This window comes from Anarhichas minor, unplaced genomic scaffold, assembly GCF_050575085.1.
Source record: "Anarhichas minor isolate MPS153535 unplaced genomic scaffold, ASM5057508v1 ptg000028l, whole genome shotgun sequence".
NCBI lineage: Eukaryota > Metazoa > Chordata > Actinopteri > Perciformes > Anarhichadidae > Anarhichas > Anarhichas minor.
In genome coordinates this window covers 4,460,995-4,476,029 of record NW_027466474.1, presented here as the reverse complement: position 1 = coordinate 4,476,029, position 15,035 = coordinate 4,460,995, and the positions used below count along the sequence as shown (strand labels likewise).

General features: G+C 40.0%; 1 protein-coding gene across 3 annotated transcripts in view; it reads right to left on the bottom strand.

Moving 5' to 3' along the window:
- The window catches only part of tnmd (tenomodulin), a 43,209-nt gene that overhangs the window by 10,259 nt on the left and 17,915 nt on the right, over positions 1 to 15,035 (bottom strand). The window contains exons 3-5 of one of the 3 annotated variants that reach the window (XM_076103537.1): positions 8,957 to 9,097; positions 3,871 to 3,942; positions 197 to 213 (exon numbers count right to left, since the gene is read on the bottom strand). The exons of 1 other annotated variant lie outside the window; for it this stretch is intronic. In XM_076103537.1, the coding sequence (XP_075959652.1) occupies positions 197 to 213; positions 3,871 to 3,942; positions 8,957 to 9,097 (230 nt within the window). Of the gene's footprint in view, positions 1 to 196; positions 214 to 3,834; positions 3,943 to 8,956; positions 9,098 to 15,035 lie in introns of all 3 variants that reach the window. One more of the 3 variants, XM_076103536.1, reaches the window with a different exon arrangement.

Here is a 15,035-nt window from a genome sequence, read left to right as displayed (position 1 = left end):
GTTAGCGATTGGCTCAACAGCTTTTCTATTTACCAATGAGTCCTGTGAGTCGTCACTCCTTTGTAAAAACACTTGGATTAATTTGGTTGTGCATTAATTGTGCCTCCTTCTGGTGTGACCAGGACTTATGACTGAATGTGTCACCAACTGAAGGAACTGAAGCTTTTTGTTATTTTTTGTGGCAGAACAATCCCACATGGTCTCTGAATTGAGCTCATATCTTCATGCAGACAAATATTGGACAAAACAAACAACACTGTGTGCTTGCAGGACTTTTGGTGTATTCACATCCTCTGCTGTTTTTGCTGTTTGCAGTTGTCTGAGTGGGAGGTTTTGGGTTGCTGGGTGAGCTTTGGTCATCCATATTTAGTGGCTGTTTAATGGACCAAGCAGCATCAGTTGACAATGCTAAGGGGTGTGAGGGAGGTGGATGGCGATTTCCATGTCAGACTGAGGGAACTGGAATGAAGCTCAGAGATTACTCCCTCAGACATTTCATAGAGGAGGCAAATTGAAAAGGGAGGGAAAAAATCCTGGCAAACAATTCATGTTTGTCACCTGGTTTTCTCTCGCAGGGGCTGCGTTTCCTTATCAGTCGCTTGCAGTTTTGCCGCAATTTTTTCCATTGTCTTTCACCTCGGCTCTAAAGCCTGCCGCGGCTGCTCTGAGCCCCATTTCCTAAAAGCCAGCGGCTGGGTTAAGCTAGGAACCATTAGTGCTTGGGTTTAACCCCTGTCAGCTTCATGTGTTTCACCTTCTGAGGAGGAACTTGTGCTGATCTTCTCCAGTGTCACACGGTGGATTCTTACAGAGGACAGATCAGGGGCCGCTGTGGTGGGCAGTGACGCGTTACATATACTCAGTTACATGTATTCTAGTAGCTCAATTGATTGAACAGGTTGTCCTTTAACCTGAGAGTTGGCGATTCAATCCCCGGCTCCTACTGTCCAAAGGTTGAAGTGTCCTTGAGCAAGACTCCAAACCCCAAGTTGCTCCATGAGCGCTTTACAGCAGTTTAAATGCAGATGTCAAATTGCATGTATGTACCTGTAGGTATATGAAAATTCGAATAAAGTTTTATATTTTCTTGTACTTCAATTGTACTTCGTAGTTGTTTTGCAGATTATGTTTAACTCTTACACTCAATTAATTTGCAATAAAATATGTGTAGCCTACCTGTACACTTCTCACTACTTTTACTGAAGTTGCTGTGAAGCATGTGCACCACATGTCTTCTCAATATCAACCACCATAGTTTGTTTCCACAAACTGTCTCTGTTTTTACTTAACTCCGCTCCACAAAACCCCAGCAACACCAGTGGCTACTAATCCCCCAGGAAGAGCACCCGGACTTTGAAGCTAATTTTACATGAGGGCCAAACGATCGAGTCGAGTCAATGTCAGACTAAAGATGGAAACTAACTCGACAATTCTGTCTGATACAAGGATCCTACCTCTTCCTGAGCTTTCTTTCATTTTTCTCCCCTGTGAAAGTTTTTTTTGGGGTAGTTTTCTCTCATCTGAAGTGAGGGGCAAAGGACAGATGGTGTCGTATGCTCTACAGCTTGTAAAGCCACTTGAGGCAAATTTGGGATTTGTGATATTGGGTTTTCTAAATAAAATTGACTTGAAGTGGCTATTCCTTCAACACTAGACATTTTTTGAGATTGTGATCTCCACTTTCCTCCAAGTAGAAATTTAGTTTATATTACTTTGGAACAGCAAATACATAGAATGTTTTTTTATGAAAATATTTGTCTCTAAGTGTGTCTGCTAAACATTCAGTTACAATATATATCAATAATTCAGCCAGCTCCTAATATTCATTATGTTGCCTGCTTGGTTTTCTCTGCCATATTCTAAGGGTACATCCCAAGTCTCTTAATTGCATCCGTTTCCCTCACTTGCGTCCTTTCCTTGAGTCTTAGTCCCTCCCACCAGGGATGCATGGAGAGACGCAAGGAAACCATGCGAGGAGAGAGGAAACGAGGAACTGACAATTAAGAGACTTGGGATGTACCCTAACTCTGCTGTCATTCTGGATCCAGCTCCTCCCTCTGACATCTAGTAACCCCCTTTCCTGCCATTCCCATCACCTGACCATCCCCGCCCCCCTGCACACCTGGTCCACATTTCCCTCATGAGTCTTGCAGTATATATGCCCGCCCATTTCCAGCTTTTTCCCTCCCTACCTGACTCATGAACCAATTATTCTGTCCCCAACTGTTTCCTGGGTAAGTTTACCTGTTGTGCCTGCCTAATTTTGACCCTTATCTGCTTATTAATGCAAGTAAATGTGAACTTCTATAACCTCTCTGCTTGTGAGTTGTGCTTTTGGATTCAAATTGTGTTGTGTTTCTAAGCCGTTACAACGTATTTCAGTTGTTTTCCTACAATACCCCTCTTTTTCAATCCATTTGTAACAACTGCAGCATTATTACCAAAGTGCTTTTGTTGCCTAACCCTAATCCCACACAGGGACTTGGGATACAAATCCTGATCGCCGCTATCAAAATCCTGCACTTTGTACGCCCGCCATCCACCTTGACCACCTCCCCTTTACTACCATGCGGCACAGATACTCGAACAAACGTTGGCTGTGAATAAAATCCAGGCTGCAATTATGTATTCCCAACACAATACAACAGTATTGTATAAACGTAGCTTCTAGAAGAGGGGGTGGCATGTTTGGTTGCCTGGTTATGACTTCTTAGCCTGGCAGTTCATTTAAGGCTCCTTGCTCAGTGTACTTCATCGTGGTCTCATAAGGAGAGGCTGTGTATGACTATTCATAGCGATTGAGTAGAACAACTTAACGTAAACCAAGGCAGCTTTTTATTTTACTAAACATGATGTAGAATAAACAATACTCATGGCAGTCAAAATGGCTGATGGCTAACTAATGGTATAAGCCCTACTCACTTTCCTGGCCTTAGATGTTTCACGTTGGAACTGTGAATTAAGCCAATTAGGCTTCACAGGGCACAAAAGAAGACAGAAAAGGCATGGACATATGGTGCTGCCTGGGCAATTAGTATCTGTAAAGGTGGATCAGACATTATGTAGATGAGAGGAAAAACAAACAGGCGTTTGGTTTTTTGGGTGCAACAGCTTGCGTTTCTTAAAGATAAAACTGAGACTGGGTTTCGCTTGGACTGACAATTGGCTTATTCTGTTTTAAAATGAAGCCATGAGCGAGGAGCGTCAGATATTTGCCAGCTACTTCTTCCCAGCTACAATGTGAAATGTAAATGAGGGCATGCAAGCAGTAGAGACATTTGAGAGAGGGATTTTCTCTTTGAACATACGGCCCACTCAGTGAATTGCACTGACACTGAAAAATTGGGAATTTTGATTGATTGAATTTCCTCCATTCCTTTTGGTGAAGTTCATATACAACTAGAAGAAACCAGAAAATCACTCTTGGAGAGGGAGCCTTGTGAATTTTACAAAGATATGACTTTAAAAAAATATATATATACCATTTTAATGGCTTACCTCTAACTCAAGACCTCTCTTACACCCTTTCCCCTTTAGGCTATTTGGGTAGAGCCTTTGGAGGAGATGATTAAAAATTTATATTGGCTCAAGATTGACAGCAAACACCATTTGATGTGAGCCACATAGATGCTTTGGGTTTGTGGGCTGCTTTCTGGCGGTTTCACAGGCAACACAGACCACAGTTTACTCTTCAGTGAGATGGGCGGAGGACATAGGATGAGATCGACAGACGGAGGACTTGTGTGGTTCTCACAGAGCTCTACTCTGCTTATCTCTCTACAATATGCATGACAGCCTCTGTAGGACTACAGACAGACGGGGGAGGAGGCATACCAGTTGCTCTGCGTCCTCAGCCTCCACCTCTGCCACTGTGGGTAGTTGCCTAGTTTGGGTCCTGATGTAGCACCTCTGATGTTCGGCAAACCGGATCCCAGTGATTCCCTTTCAAAAAAGAAATGAAGGGATACTCAGAAATTCAGAAATGTATCTCCCTCTGATGTGGATAACCCTAAAGTACTGGGACTATAATTTTAAAATGCTCAGTTTTTTTGCTGATAATCAAAGCTCTTAAAAATGTCAAAGAAGTTAAAACCTAATGAGTGAGAAGAGGTGTGTTTTGGTCTCTTTTTTTTTTCCTTTTAGCATGGTACAAAATTGATGACTGCCTGGCCCTTGCAACACAGCTCTTGCTTTCAGGGCTGAATGGAAGTGAAAAGGCGGGGGTGCTCCTCCGTGGATGTATGCTTCAAAGCAGATAGCGGTATATATCGCACAGGAGAGCATAGCGACATTGTTGAAAATGAAGTGTTTTCTACAGAGAGTGACCCCATTGAATTAGGCAGTCATAGGTCCCTGTCACACTCTTAATCTGCGCAGTCAAGTGGAGTCACTCTCTTCAGCTCCACTGATGATCCTCCGCCATGTGGACTGTAGCTCTATTCATACTGACACATAGAGCCTCAATAGGCAAGAAAGATCTGTTAATTCTCTCTCGCTGCCATTCTTTGTTAATCTAAGATATTCAGATGGAATAAGTCTGAAAGACTCTCAGTATCTCAGATTGTATCCAATTTATTTTCTGCAGACTAGAGCTGCCCTTTCAGCACACTGTATTAAAACAGACGGCAGGATCCACATCTGCCGTGGCTGCTTTACAATTGTATCAACTGAAAATTGTAAATTGTATGAACTGTATGGAAATGGACTTGATTCAATCTAAATTTAATTACGGTAACAGTGATTGCTATGACATCTCCCTTTGAGTCGGTTAACTTGACCATGTGGGGGCTTTTTCTACATTTTCTGTGGCGCTGTCACTCCGAGAGCCAGATACGCACATGACATGATACATTGTGATGCCTGTCATAATCTACCACATGTAATTTCGTCCGTGCGGGGAAAAGGGATGGGGCAATAATGGTCTCAAGCACAAAGGCATAATGTTTATGCCAGGCTTTATTGTGATGGGTCTCTGTTTAATTTGCGTCTTCTGTATTGGCGAGCTGCAGCAGAAGAGGAGAGGGCGATGTTGTGATGAGATACAGCGATTACTGCGGTCGGTCAGTCAGACAATGAAGACAGACACATTAACACTGGGATGAGAAATGGAAAAGTGATGTCATTTAAACACACAATGATCAAATCTGCAAGATGCTTATCTATTCATGAGGTTGGGGAACATGTTACTGCATGCATCATTCAGCTCCTGTGAATAAAGTAGTTAGGCAGATATTGGCTGAGTTTATGTATTGATATTATCAACATATTATTATGTATTTAAAGGACCTTTCTTCATCTTTGAATATCTAACTTACAATCCAAATCATTGTGCTTTTAAATCAGGGACTTTTTGGGGCCATGGACCCCTTACATTAGAGAACATTTCCCCAGGACCCCTCTCAATCGTAACACCAATTAAGTATAAGCTAACTACCATTTCTACTCTTTGGAGCAATTCTTATTTTAAAACCTTTCAATCGAAATACTTCAGACCTGTAAACAAAAGCACATTAAAATATGAATCATGTTAATACAGCTTGGAGGGTAATTTTATTCAAATTATATTTGGCCTCAACTTGACACCATTTATAATCTACATTTCAAGTAATTGATGTTAATACCGTTCAGAAAATGAACAGTCGCAAGACTGGCATAGTCCTAATAAATCCAGACATTTAAGCTTTCCGTAAGTGCTTCATCTTAAAAAGAATGAACTTATGGCTGCGTGTCACTATTAAATCAGAATCTCTTTTGGCCCAAAGCTATCGTGGGTGGGAGTAATGGACACAATATGTTTGTTTTATTGGCGCAAATGATCCCCATCTGTAGATATACGCTTTTTAATGATACAGCAATATTTTAGAATTTATTGCGTATTTTTCGTTGACCCCTGACTGAGAGAGACTAAAAATAAAATATTAAAAGATGAAAGCAAATAGAAGATTACATACAGTATAACCAGCATGCCTGTTTCTGTTTGTAACCTTATGTTTAGCTACATAAATATTCTTATAAATTGCATAACGCATTGTTCAATCACTGTATGTTGGCAATAGCCCTTTCTACAATATCAGGACATTGCGGCGGAGCACCAAAATCTAACAATGATGTAGACATATATTACTGTATCAACAGTTTCCTGCGGTCATGGATTTTCCAAAAATGAGGATTTTTTTTTCTTCTGTATGATGGATGAGGACTGTATGATTTGCAGTGCAGTGTACAGCCCGAGAAAGAAAGGTTGGCTTAAAAAAATTAATTCCCCCTGACATGGCTCAGTATTCGTACTTCATATTTCATTTTCAGTGAAAATTTGTGTTGCTGACAAATAAGCACATTTATATCATCAATTGACTGACAACATTTTGGCTAGTATTATTTAGACAGTTTTATAAACCTTTGCCAATTTTGTGAGCCAAAATATTATTTTTTTCATTTTTCCGAATTATATATTGTTTTACCATGTAAAAGTCTGCTACACTAAATTACTTTTAAACCGGAATTTTCACCAGCTGTTTCTTCCCGCATCTCTGGAGATTTATGGATGTTGGTTCCAGCTTCAGACAAGACTTCATCTGAAGGTAAGCAACTAAAATGAGATGACTGATAACTGCTGCAGCGTGGATTCACCATAACTGAATCTGGTATAGCTGGCAATATCTGTGCTGAGAGGCTGGTGGCTCTTATACGTGTGTTGAAGCAGACAACTGACGTAGTAGGACTGGTGGCAAGTGAAAGCCAGCAACACTTGCAGTGCTGAGATGAAAAAATGTTTTATCCACCCTGATCAAAATGCACAGAATTGATTGGCTAAGTAGAATCACATGGTATGATTTACAACTCATGCAATTACTCTGAGTTTCCTGTGCTGCTAAACCGGTGCTGTAAAGGATAAAAAACTATATAAACCCTCAGTATTGGCCATAGCACTCTATTACATACAGGGTGGCACACTGGTGCAGAACAGCAAGACTGGTTTCCTCCTATAGTCCAAAAACATGCAGGCTAGTTTAATTGCGACTCTAAAGCTGCCAGTAGGAGTAATTGTGAGTGATGGTGTTAATCTATTTGCCTGTAGTTTTAGCAGTAGCCCTGTGATGTACCCTGCTTCTCGCCTAATTTGAGCAACGGTATAGGCCCTGAGACGCCTGCGATCCTGCTAAGGAAAAGCAGGAATAGATATTGGATGGACATTTGCACATATGAGGGACATAACATTAGAATCACCTGGTAACATAACAGAAACAACTATTAATACATACATAAATTGAAATATGTGTAAAACAAACTTTGAGATGTGTGACTCAGGATTAGTCCACGAGGGCTCAGGGCGGTTCCCCACAGACTTCAGTTCTGGAGGGCCATCATGTAGACTTGTTCAACCTTTTACATTCTTTACAAGTTGAAAATGAGTCGACCAGATCAAATTTCCATGTAAATATCAGAAAACATAGAGTCCAGTTCTTCAGTAAAGGCATGATGGCAGCATGACCATTGTGTAGTGTAGAGAAGGAAACTTCACCTTCGGTGTCCCCGTGTGAAATGTTGTGCTTGAGTCTGAAATAGGCAACTCCACGAATAAGCTACCCTTAATGTACAAGCTGAGAGCAATGACCCATTATGATGATGATGATAATAATAATAAGCTTTACATAGAACATAATCCAATGAAAAAAACATTGGTGATTTTCTCTCCATGTTTTTCCCCATTCTCTCCTGTCAAAATGAGTGAAGTATTGGTCTAAACGATAGCGAGTGGATTTTGCCTGTGGTCCACGGACCTGGTGGTATAATCCCCTCATTTTCCATTCCTCACGCAGCCCTCAGGCTTGATGGAGATTGTTTTAGAGGTGGCTTTGGTCTGTGTAACAACATGCAGCCGGTCCTTTTTTTTTTATACATAAAAAAAAAAATCTATTCTAACATCCGCACACAAGCTACCTCTTAGTACAGCCTATCGTTTTTGTGTAGGTTTCCTTCCCTTTAAAAACAAATCACTAAGGTTTGAATTACTCTGCTCAACCGCTTGTTTCTTAGTCTTCCATGGTGCAGCACTGACTCAAACAAACCTCCTCGGGGGGTGTGCTTTACTAACAGGAAGTGGAACAAGCAACAGGTGTGTGTGTGTGTGTGTGCGTGTGCGTGTGCGTGTGTGTGTGCGTTGCTTGGTGAGGGAGAGAGAAAGAAATGGAGATTGATTGCAGAGGTTAAAGTTTTCCGACGCTGTCCTGAGTTTCCATCACATAGAACCATTTTAGATTCAGAGACCATTGTAAAAAAAAAGCAATAACTCAATGTAGGTTTTTGTTTGGGATGAGTAGCTTCCTGTAACATTTCACAGTAAATAATGGTGTGAGAATAAAAAGATTCATTAACCAGTCAAACAGCACGCTCCCTTCTCCGAGGTGCAGCATGCGTAACCTCCTGCACACTCGAGAAAGGATTTAGGAATGAAAGGTAAGTTAATGAGGGCTGCAACAAAAAAGGGAAACAAAATTGCAGTTGAAGAAGGTGTGAGAAACAAATAGAGAGATGAGCTTTTTAATGGTGTTTGTCTCTGTAGTGCCAAGAAGTTACTGTATAAAATTAGCAGGAAGAAAACAATTATTTTAGAAAAAGACTTTCTTTGCTCTGTGTGTGTGTGTGTGTGTGCGTGTGTTTGCACACTCAAACACACGCACAGAGTACAGTCACTCATATTTCTGATCCCCGTGTACACCTCACTGAGTATAATTTCCATTATCTTGCTTCTCAAAACGTTTGTTGCACCTGTTTTCACTGAGTGACAAAAGAGGAGAAAATATTGTTAGAGAAAAAATGATTTCAACAAAGGATAAATGTTGTCAGCCGCCTCTTTGAAAAGGGCAGAATGTGAACATCATAATTCTCACAGCGCTGAGGAGTATTCAGCAAAAGAGGAATAGCTGACATGGCCTTGTTTAACCTTTTAACTTACATTCTTGAAGTCGTGCACTTCAACTACCTCCTCGCTGCCGTTTCCCATTCTGAAAATCTCAATGCGCTGACCTGGGTCGATCTCCATCATGCCGTCTCTCTCCACTCCATCCAATACAGCTTTGTACTGGTGGTCGTACACCTGTAATGACACAAAGTACTGTGACTGTGGTGTATTTTTCAATGGCTAATAATAGTTTTGTCCCAAAGAATGGTAAAAACCATTACAAGAAGGCCAATTTCTTGAGTCAATTTATAGAAATAAAAACCTTGACATTAACATGAAAATGACTACAACTGGAGCAATATGTCACTTTCTTTCTTTTTAAAAGCAGTCAAACAGAAAGCCGCTGACATGAACACAATGACAGACTAAATAATGAAATGCCAATTCAGTCTGATTACCATGCTAACATTAAATGGGATACTGCAAGTTTAACATTATTTAAAAGTATTTTAATCTCCTAAAACCAATTGTCTTAATAGATTTTTCGGCCACTTGGAGGCAGTACAACAAGTGGCCAATAAACATATTGACATACTGTCCCTTTATAAAGTTTTTATGGAGAACATGTATTCGGGTGATAATTATCTGTTGGTTTGTCACTACCAGCGACCCCTTAACAGTAGAAATAGTCATCTCAAATATCAATTAGAGCAGCTTTAAAGTATCAAAGGCTGGATATTTCCTTTAACCTACCCCCATGTTACACAAACATCCATCTCAAAACATCACAGCTAGTATTGACTGGATATCCTGAATAGTCTCAAACACGACATCTAACTGACATCTAAACGGCTATATTCATAAACTAACATCAGTGATAACTGTCACTTGCGCAATTAAAATATTTGTGTTGACGAGCTGTACAGTTAATTAAGAAAATGTATTGATAGAAGGAGCCTGAAGTAAGTAAAATAAAGACCCTCTGAATCTCTGGTACAGTGAAAGCCTTCTCTTCACTGCTGTTGCCTCAAAGCAGTGTTGTTTATCACAACTGCTTGCTTATGTACTGTTCTTGGACACGCATGGATGGCTCTCAAAATTCGCCGTCTGAAAAATGATTCATGCCCACCAGCTGAAAATATGCTATTAATATTTATGTGAGTGTTGTGTTATGATGAGAAATATATTGCTGAGTTCATCTTCATCTGTCTCAGTGGCAAATCAGAGGCTCACCAATGAGACGCATGATTAATGAATACACTCGGATGGGAGTCCATCGGGATTTATGCCCCTCATCAGAAACATCTGAATGTCCTCTAACGCTCCAACACATTATTAGCTTTCACTTTTCGCTCTTTCACGTGTTCAACATGTTTTGTGTCTGCTTCCTTCTACACAGTGCATTTGAATACACTGGATCACACACAGCAATGACTTTGCTTTTTTTTTTTATTCTGCTGGAAGAACAGAGTAATAATAATCAAATAGGATATAATTCTTAATAGAAGATTACTGTTAGAATGGCACTGGCCTATAAATCTCCATTAGCATGGGTCACAGTAGCCTTGGCTGTAAAGAGAAGTAGAACTTAAAATCGTCAGGAGAAGCCAAATTAAGATGGGCTTGAAATTTAAGTGTCAATTGAGCAGTTATGGATTAAATTGGGGCGATGAAACAGTCTGGACGTCTGTGTGGTGAATTAAAGTTCTATTTGAGCATTTCTTTTATATTAACATAAAGGTGGAATGGGGGAATAGATTCTGGAGGCTTATTGATTTATACTAAAACAGTGAATTACATTTTCAGCAGGCTATCACTTTTAAAGAAAATCCAACGGTGAGAATCTCCCCACTGCACCAGGTTGAAATAGATAATAATGTAACAGTTAGACTTCAACTGGTTCAATATCCAAAGCTGCTGCTGTGCATCATAATTGGCATTCTGAAAATAGAAATGAATCGCCTCTGTACGGCTTATTTTGATACTTCTATGTGCTTTAGTACATTGGGAGACTTGCAGTGTGATTTATGCTGCAATAAGTGGAAAATTGTTGAACACGACACACTATTTTGCCTCACTGTAATGACGTTCATCGTTGTAATTTGTTTTCCCGCTGACTCTCATTATTTACGTTGTACGTTTATGTTTGTATATATGCAATGGGAGATTTAAAGACTGCTTGTTCCACATAATTTACTTATCTTGTACTATTTCTAAATAGGAAATTCACAGAAACTGTCACTTGGCTGCACAACATTTGGAAAATAGTGTGAAAGTTAATTAGCTTCCCATATGACAGTGAAAAGGCAGATAAAAGGCCAGCACATAGGGGAGGCTCCAATTTACGTTATACTCTCAGTACAAAGACTCTTAAAGGCCGCTGTGAAACTACTCTGGTCAAGTTTAATACGTTGGAATCTCTTGAGGCTGCTGTGACATTAAAGCTGCAGTATGCTAGATTTTTATTTGAATCATCGGGCATACAGTTTGACTAGAAGATCTTCACTCAAAGTCCACATACCAGCTCAATCAGAGGCACTGAAAAAATTGAAACAATGGTTATATTGTTGAATTTGTAATATAATCATATACAATGTATGGACACAGTAGGCCAACACCTGAATGGATATGATTGGATGTTAGTCACCTGAAAGCTATGATTGAGCCAGCATCACTTCTTGATTTCCATGACAACAGAGCTTAACTCCATTCACAAAGGAAGACCATAACATGCTGTTCAAAGCACCAAAGAAGAAAGCACTTCATCTGTTAGCTAATGAACTTTTAAAACTAACCAGTTTGAAACATATACAAAAGCTTTGTACCTGTTGTAAATCAATTTCCCCCTGTTATTATTTGCTCTATTAAAATAGCAAATGTATTCAATGTGTGTAACTTATTTTATTTGGGTTACAAAGCTGCATATCAACAAATACAACAAAAATGAACATACAAACACTTTAAGATTTGGGGCATTTTTTGGGGGGCATTGCAACAGGCTATAAACACAACATTATCATATTATCACCCTGTACAGTTGGAATGGCAAATGTGTTCACACATCTGGCAGATATGGATGCACATTTAGTTGGACCACCTGATGATTGTAAGTCCAATATTCATTCTCCTTTTGATTTTGTTGAGGGTTGCGGTCGAATAGCATTTTTTTTTTTTTGCAGAGTTTCCTAACTGAATTAAATGACCTGGGAGAATTACAGTGGCAGCCGGGTAAGAGCTGGTCAAATTCGCTCAATGCTGAGTAAAGGTATTGCTCTAGATGCTTCTGGAAACGATTCTGCGAGCAGAGAGTTAACGTTTGGAGGCTGTGAAACAAAAAAATGATCTGAAAGATGCTAAAACGCTCTGTAAAGCTGAGGGGAACTGCAGAGTCAAGCGATAATTAGCTGTGGCTTCATCATTTTCTTTTACTGCTAATATGAAAATACTGATTGGTGCAGCTACATGCATTTAAAGCTGTATATGATTAGGACTCAGTTTTTAAAGGAAGTTGTGGTGTAAATATTAAATATCCTTAGGTATAACATCTCTGCTCTTGGTTTGCCTTTTTTTAAAAGAAACTGTCTTAGATAATTAATCTAGTAATAAAAAAAAAAAAAAGACTGCACAGCTCTCTGAAATCACATTTTATGATTTCTGGGATTTGACATTCTCAAAGTTTAAAAGCATTTCCTTTGAACATGTGAAGTTTCCTACTGTGGCTATAATCAACAAACTGTAATCTGAAGTTGAGCATCCTTGTCCCACCTGAATATAAACTTCTAACAGCACATCGAAGTGCAAAAACAACTCGCCAGAATAAGAGCAGTTGTTTATAACTGTTCATGTGCAGCAATCCGATGATGTCTTTGGATGTTATTGTTATTTTACAGAACTGAGCAATGTATTTGAACACTCAAAGGTTACATCGCAAACATCTGGTAGGGTACTGAAATGCACATTGACTGCCGTGAAACATTACTGCAAAGCAATTCTAGTTATTTATTTGAGAAACGGCCTTGTCCGTTATCCCTCTGGAACACCAGCCGATACCCCTCTCATCACAAGACGCCTCAGACTGTTCTACAGTATGAGATGAAAATTTCTGAAAAGAAAATATTCAAGCTAAGGACTGTGCGGCGATCTGTGTGGAAGCATTCCTAGACAATGCTTGTTTGTTTCCTCCGTTCAAGGTTTCTGTCTGAAGTGGTTCTTAACAACCTCCACCTAGATGGTTTCAAACGCAGACTCACAGCGAAGGGAGTGAATGAGAAGCGGCAGGCACAGCCAGGGTTGTTTGTGCGAACGGGTTCTGGTGTGGCACCCGAGGACATTGAGCAAAGGTCACGTAGATGTTGTTACAGGTGAGTGGGTCGCAGTTGGCTCTGTATGCATGTATGTATGTGTGTGTGTCCATATGTGCATCTATGGAGGAGGCAGCCGCGGAAATGAGAGAGATGACTTGATGACAATATGTCGTCTTAGTTGTCCTTGAGGGTAAGGAGATAGAGGCTCCAGTCATGCGGAACTGGATGCCTGTCACTCACGGCTGGTCGGTGATGGTGGTTGAGGGAGGGTGGGGAGGTGTGTGTGTGGGGGGGGAAGGAATGTGGAGCGGGGGCTGCACGGTGCACGGGTCTCCTGGGAGCCATAGGCAGCCCTGTGATAGATCGAAGTGGGCAGCAGCTTATACAGTCCCACTGGAGAACACCGTGTCCTTTTTGGTTTTAGTCCTCTTTGAAGTCCTTGCTGGTTTTAAAACACCTTTAGACTTGTGGCTTCAAATTCTGTTTGACAAAACTTGTGTAGTGCGCCACCATATTTATCTACAGTATGATAGTTTATCTCAAATATATCATCAAGTACATATTATAGACAGAAAAATCCTCATTCTAAAACAAGGAAGTAGGTTGTGTGTCAGCACCCTCTACAAATGTAATTCATTTTCAGTAAGTTACCAATACTGTTAGGACATTATTTGCATGGCTGCATGAGGTTTCTTTTCAAGAAATTGTTATTTGGTGAACACTGTCTATACATTCATTTAAATGTAATTTGGCAGACTTGTTTTACATGAATATAATTTCTTTTTTACATTTACATTATAAATTCTGTGATCTTTGCTTGAAATTGCATTTTCAAACAAAATGTATACACCTACACATATGAACCCACTTAATGGTAAAGGCTGAATACATTTTGACACAGTAGTCCTGGTAGAAAAAGCACATCAGGTGTTAAAATTATAATTAATGATGGCTGAAGTCCATGTTGCACAAGCATCTAGCGATAGAAATGTGCTTTCCTACCATGTGACAAGAGTCTGTATATGTAGCATTGCCTTATATTTATATTTTTACTCATTTACTCTGGCTCTCTGTGCTTCGTAACTTTACTACTCCACTGTTTGTTTTTGAGTCGTTAATGCAAAGCCTCACCTCAGTTATTCTGCGACTTTCCATAAGTCAGTATATATACGTTAACCAGCTACAACAATCACACTATTATACAGCTTTTATCTGTGGCTTATTGTCCAGGATTTACACCCGTGAAGTCTTATTATTGACCAATATTTTGCAGTAAAATCTAGCTAGTGTCAAGTGTCTTATAAAGGAATCACAGAACAAACAATTAGGGGAAAAAACACCTCTATAATGAGGCTTTTCTGCCAGGTATAAAATAAATCATCTGACTTTTCTTTGTTTGTACTGGAAAGCTCAAACTCAAATCAGCTGGGCATGGAAAAGCAGAGTCGGATGATGAGCCATCTTACCAGTGCTGCAGAGGAAGCTTTCTCCCTGGGTTTTCCTCGTGTCTTCTGCTGGCTCCTCTTTTTCAACCAGCCTGCACCAGACTTATTTTCAGAGCTCAAGTCGCTTCACATGGGCAGTCACATGAGAACAACTAATGTTTCCCAAGTACTTTGCTGCTTTCGCTCTGGTTGGCAATGTTGTTTTTATTGGAGTTTCATAGGAGTAAAAATGGAACATCTCTGTTAGGCACATTGGGAATTGCCACTGCAGAGGTGTAAACCTTTTTACAAATGATGGCAAACACAGTTACTGCTAGAATAATTAATTCTCCTTTAGAATAAACAGTTAAAGAGACACACACGTTATCAAGTTTCCCCAGAAAC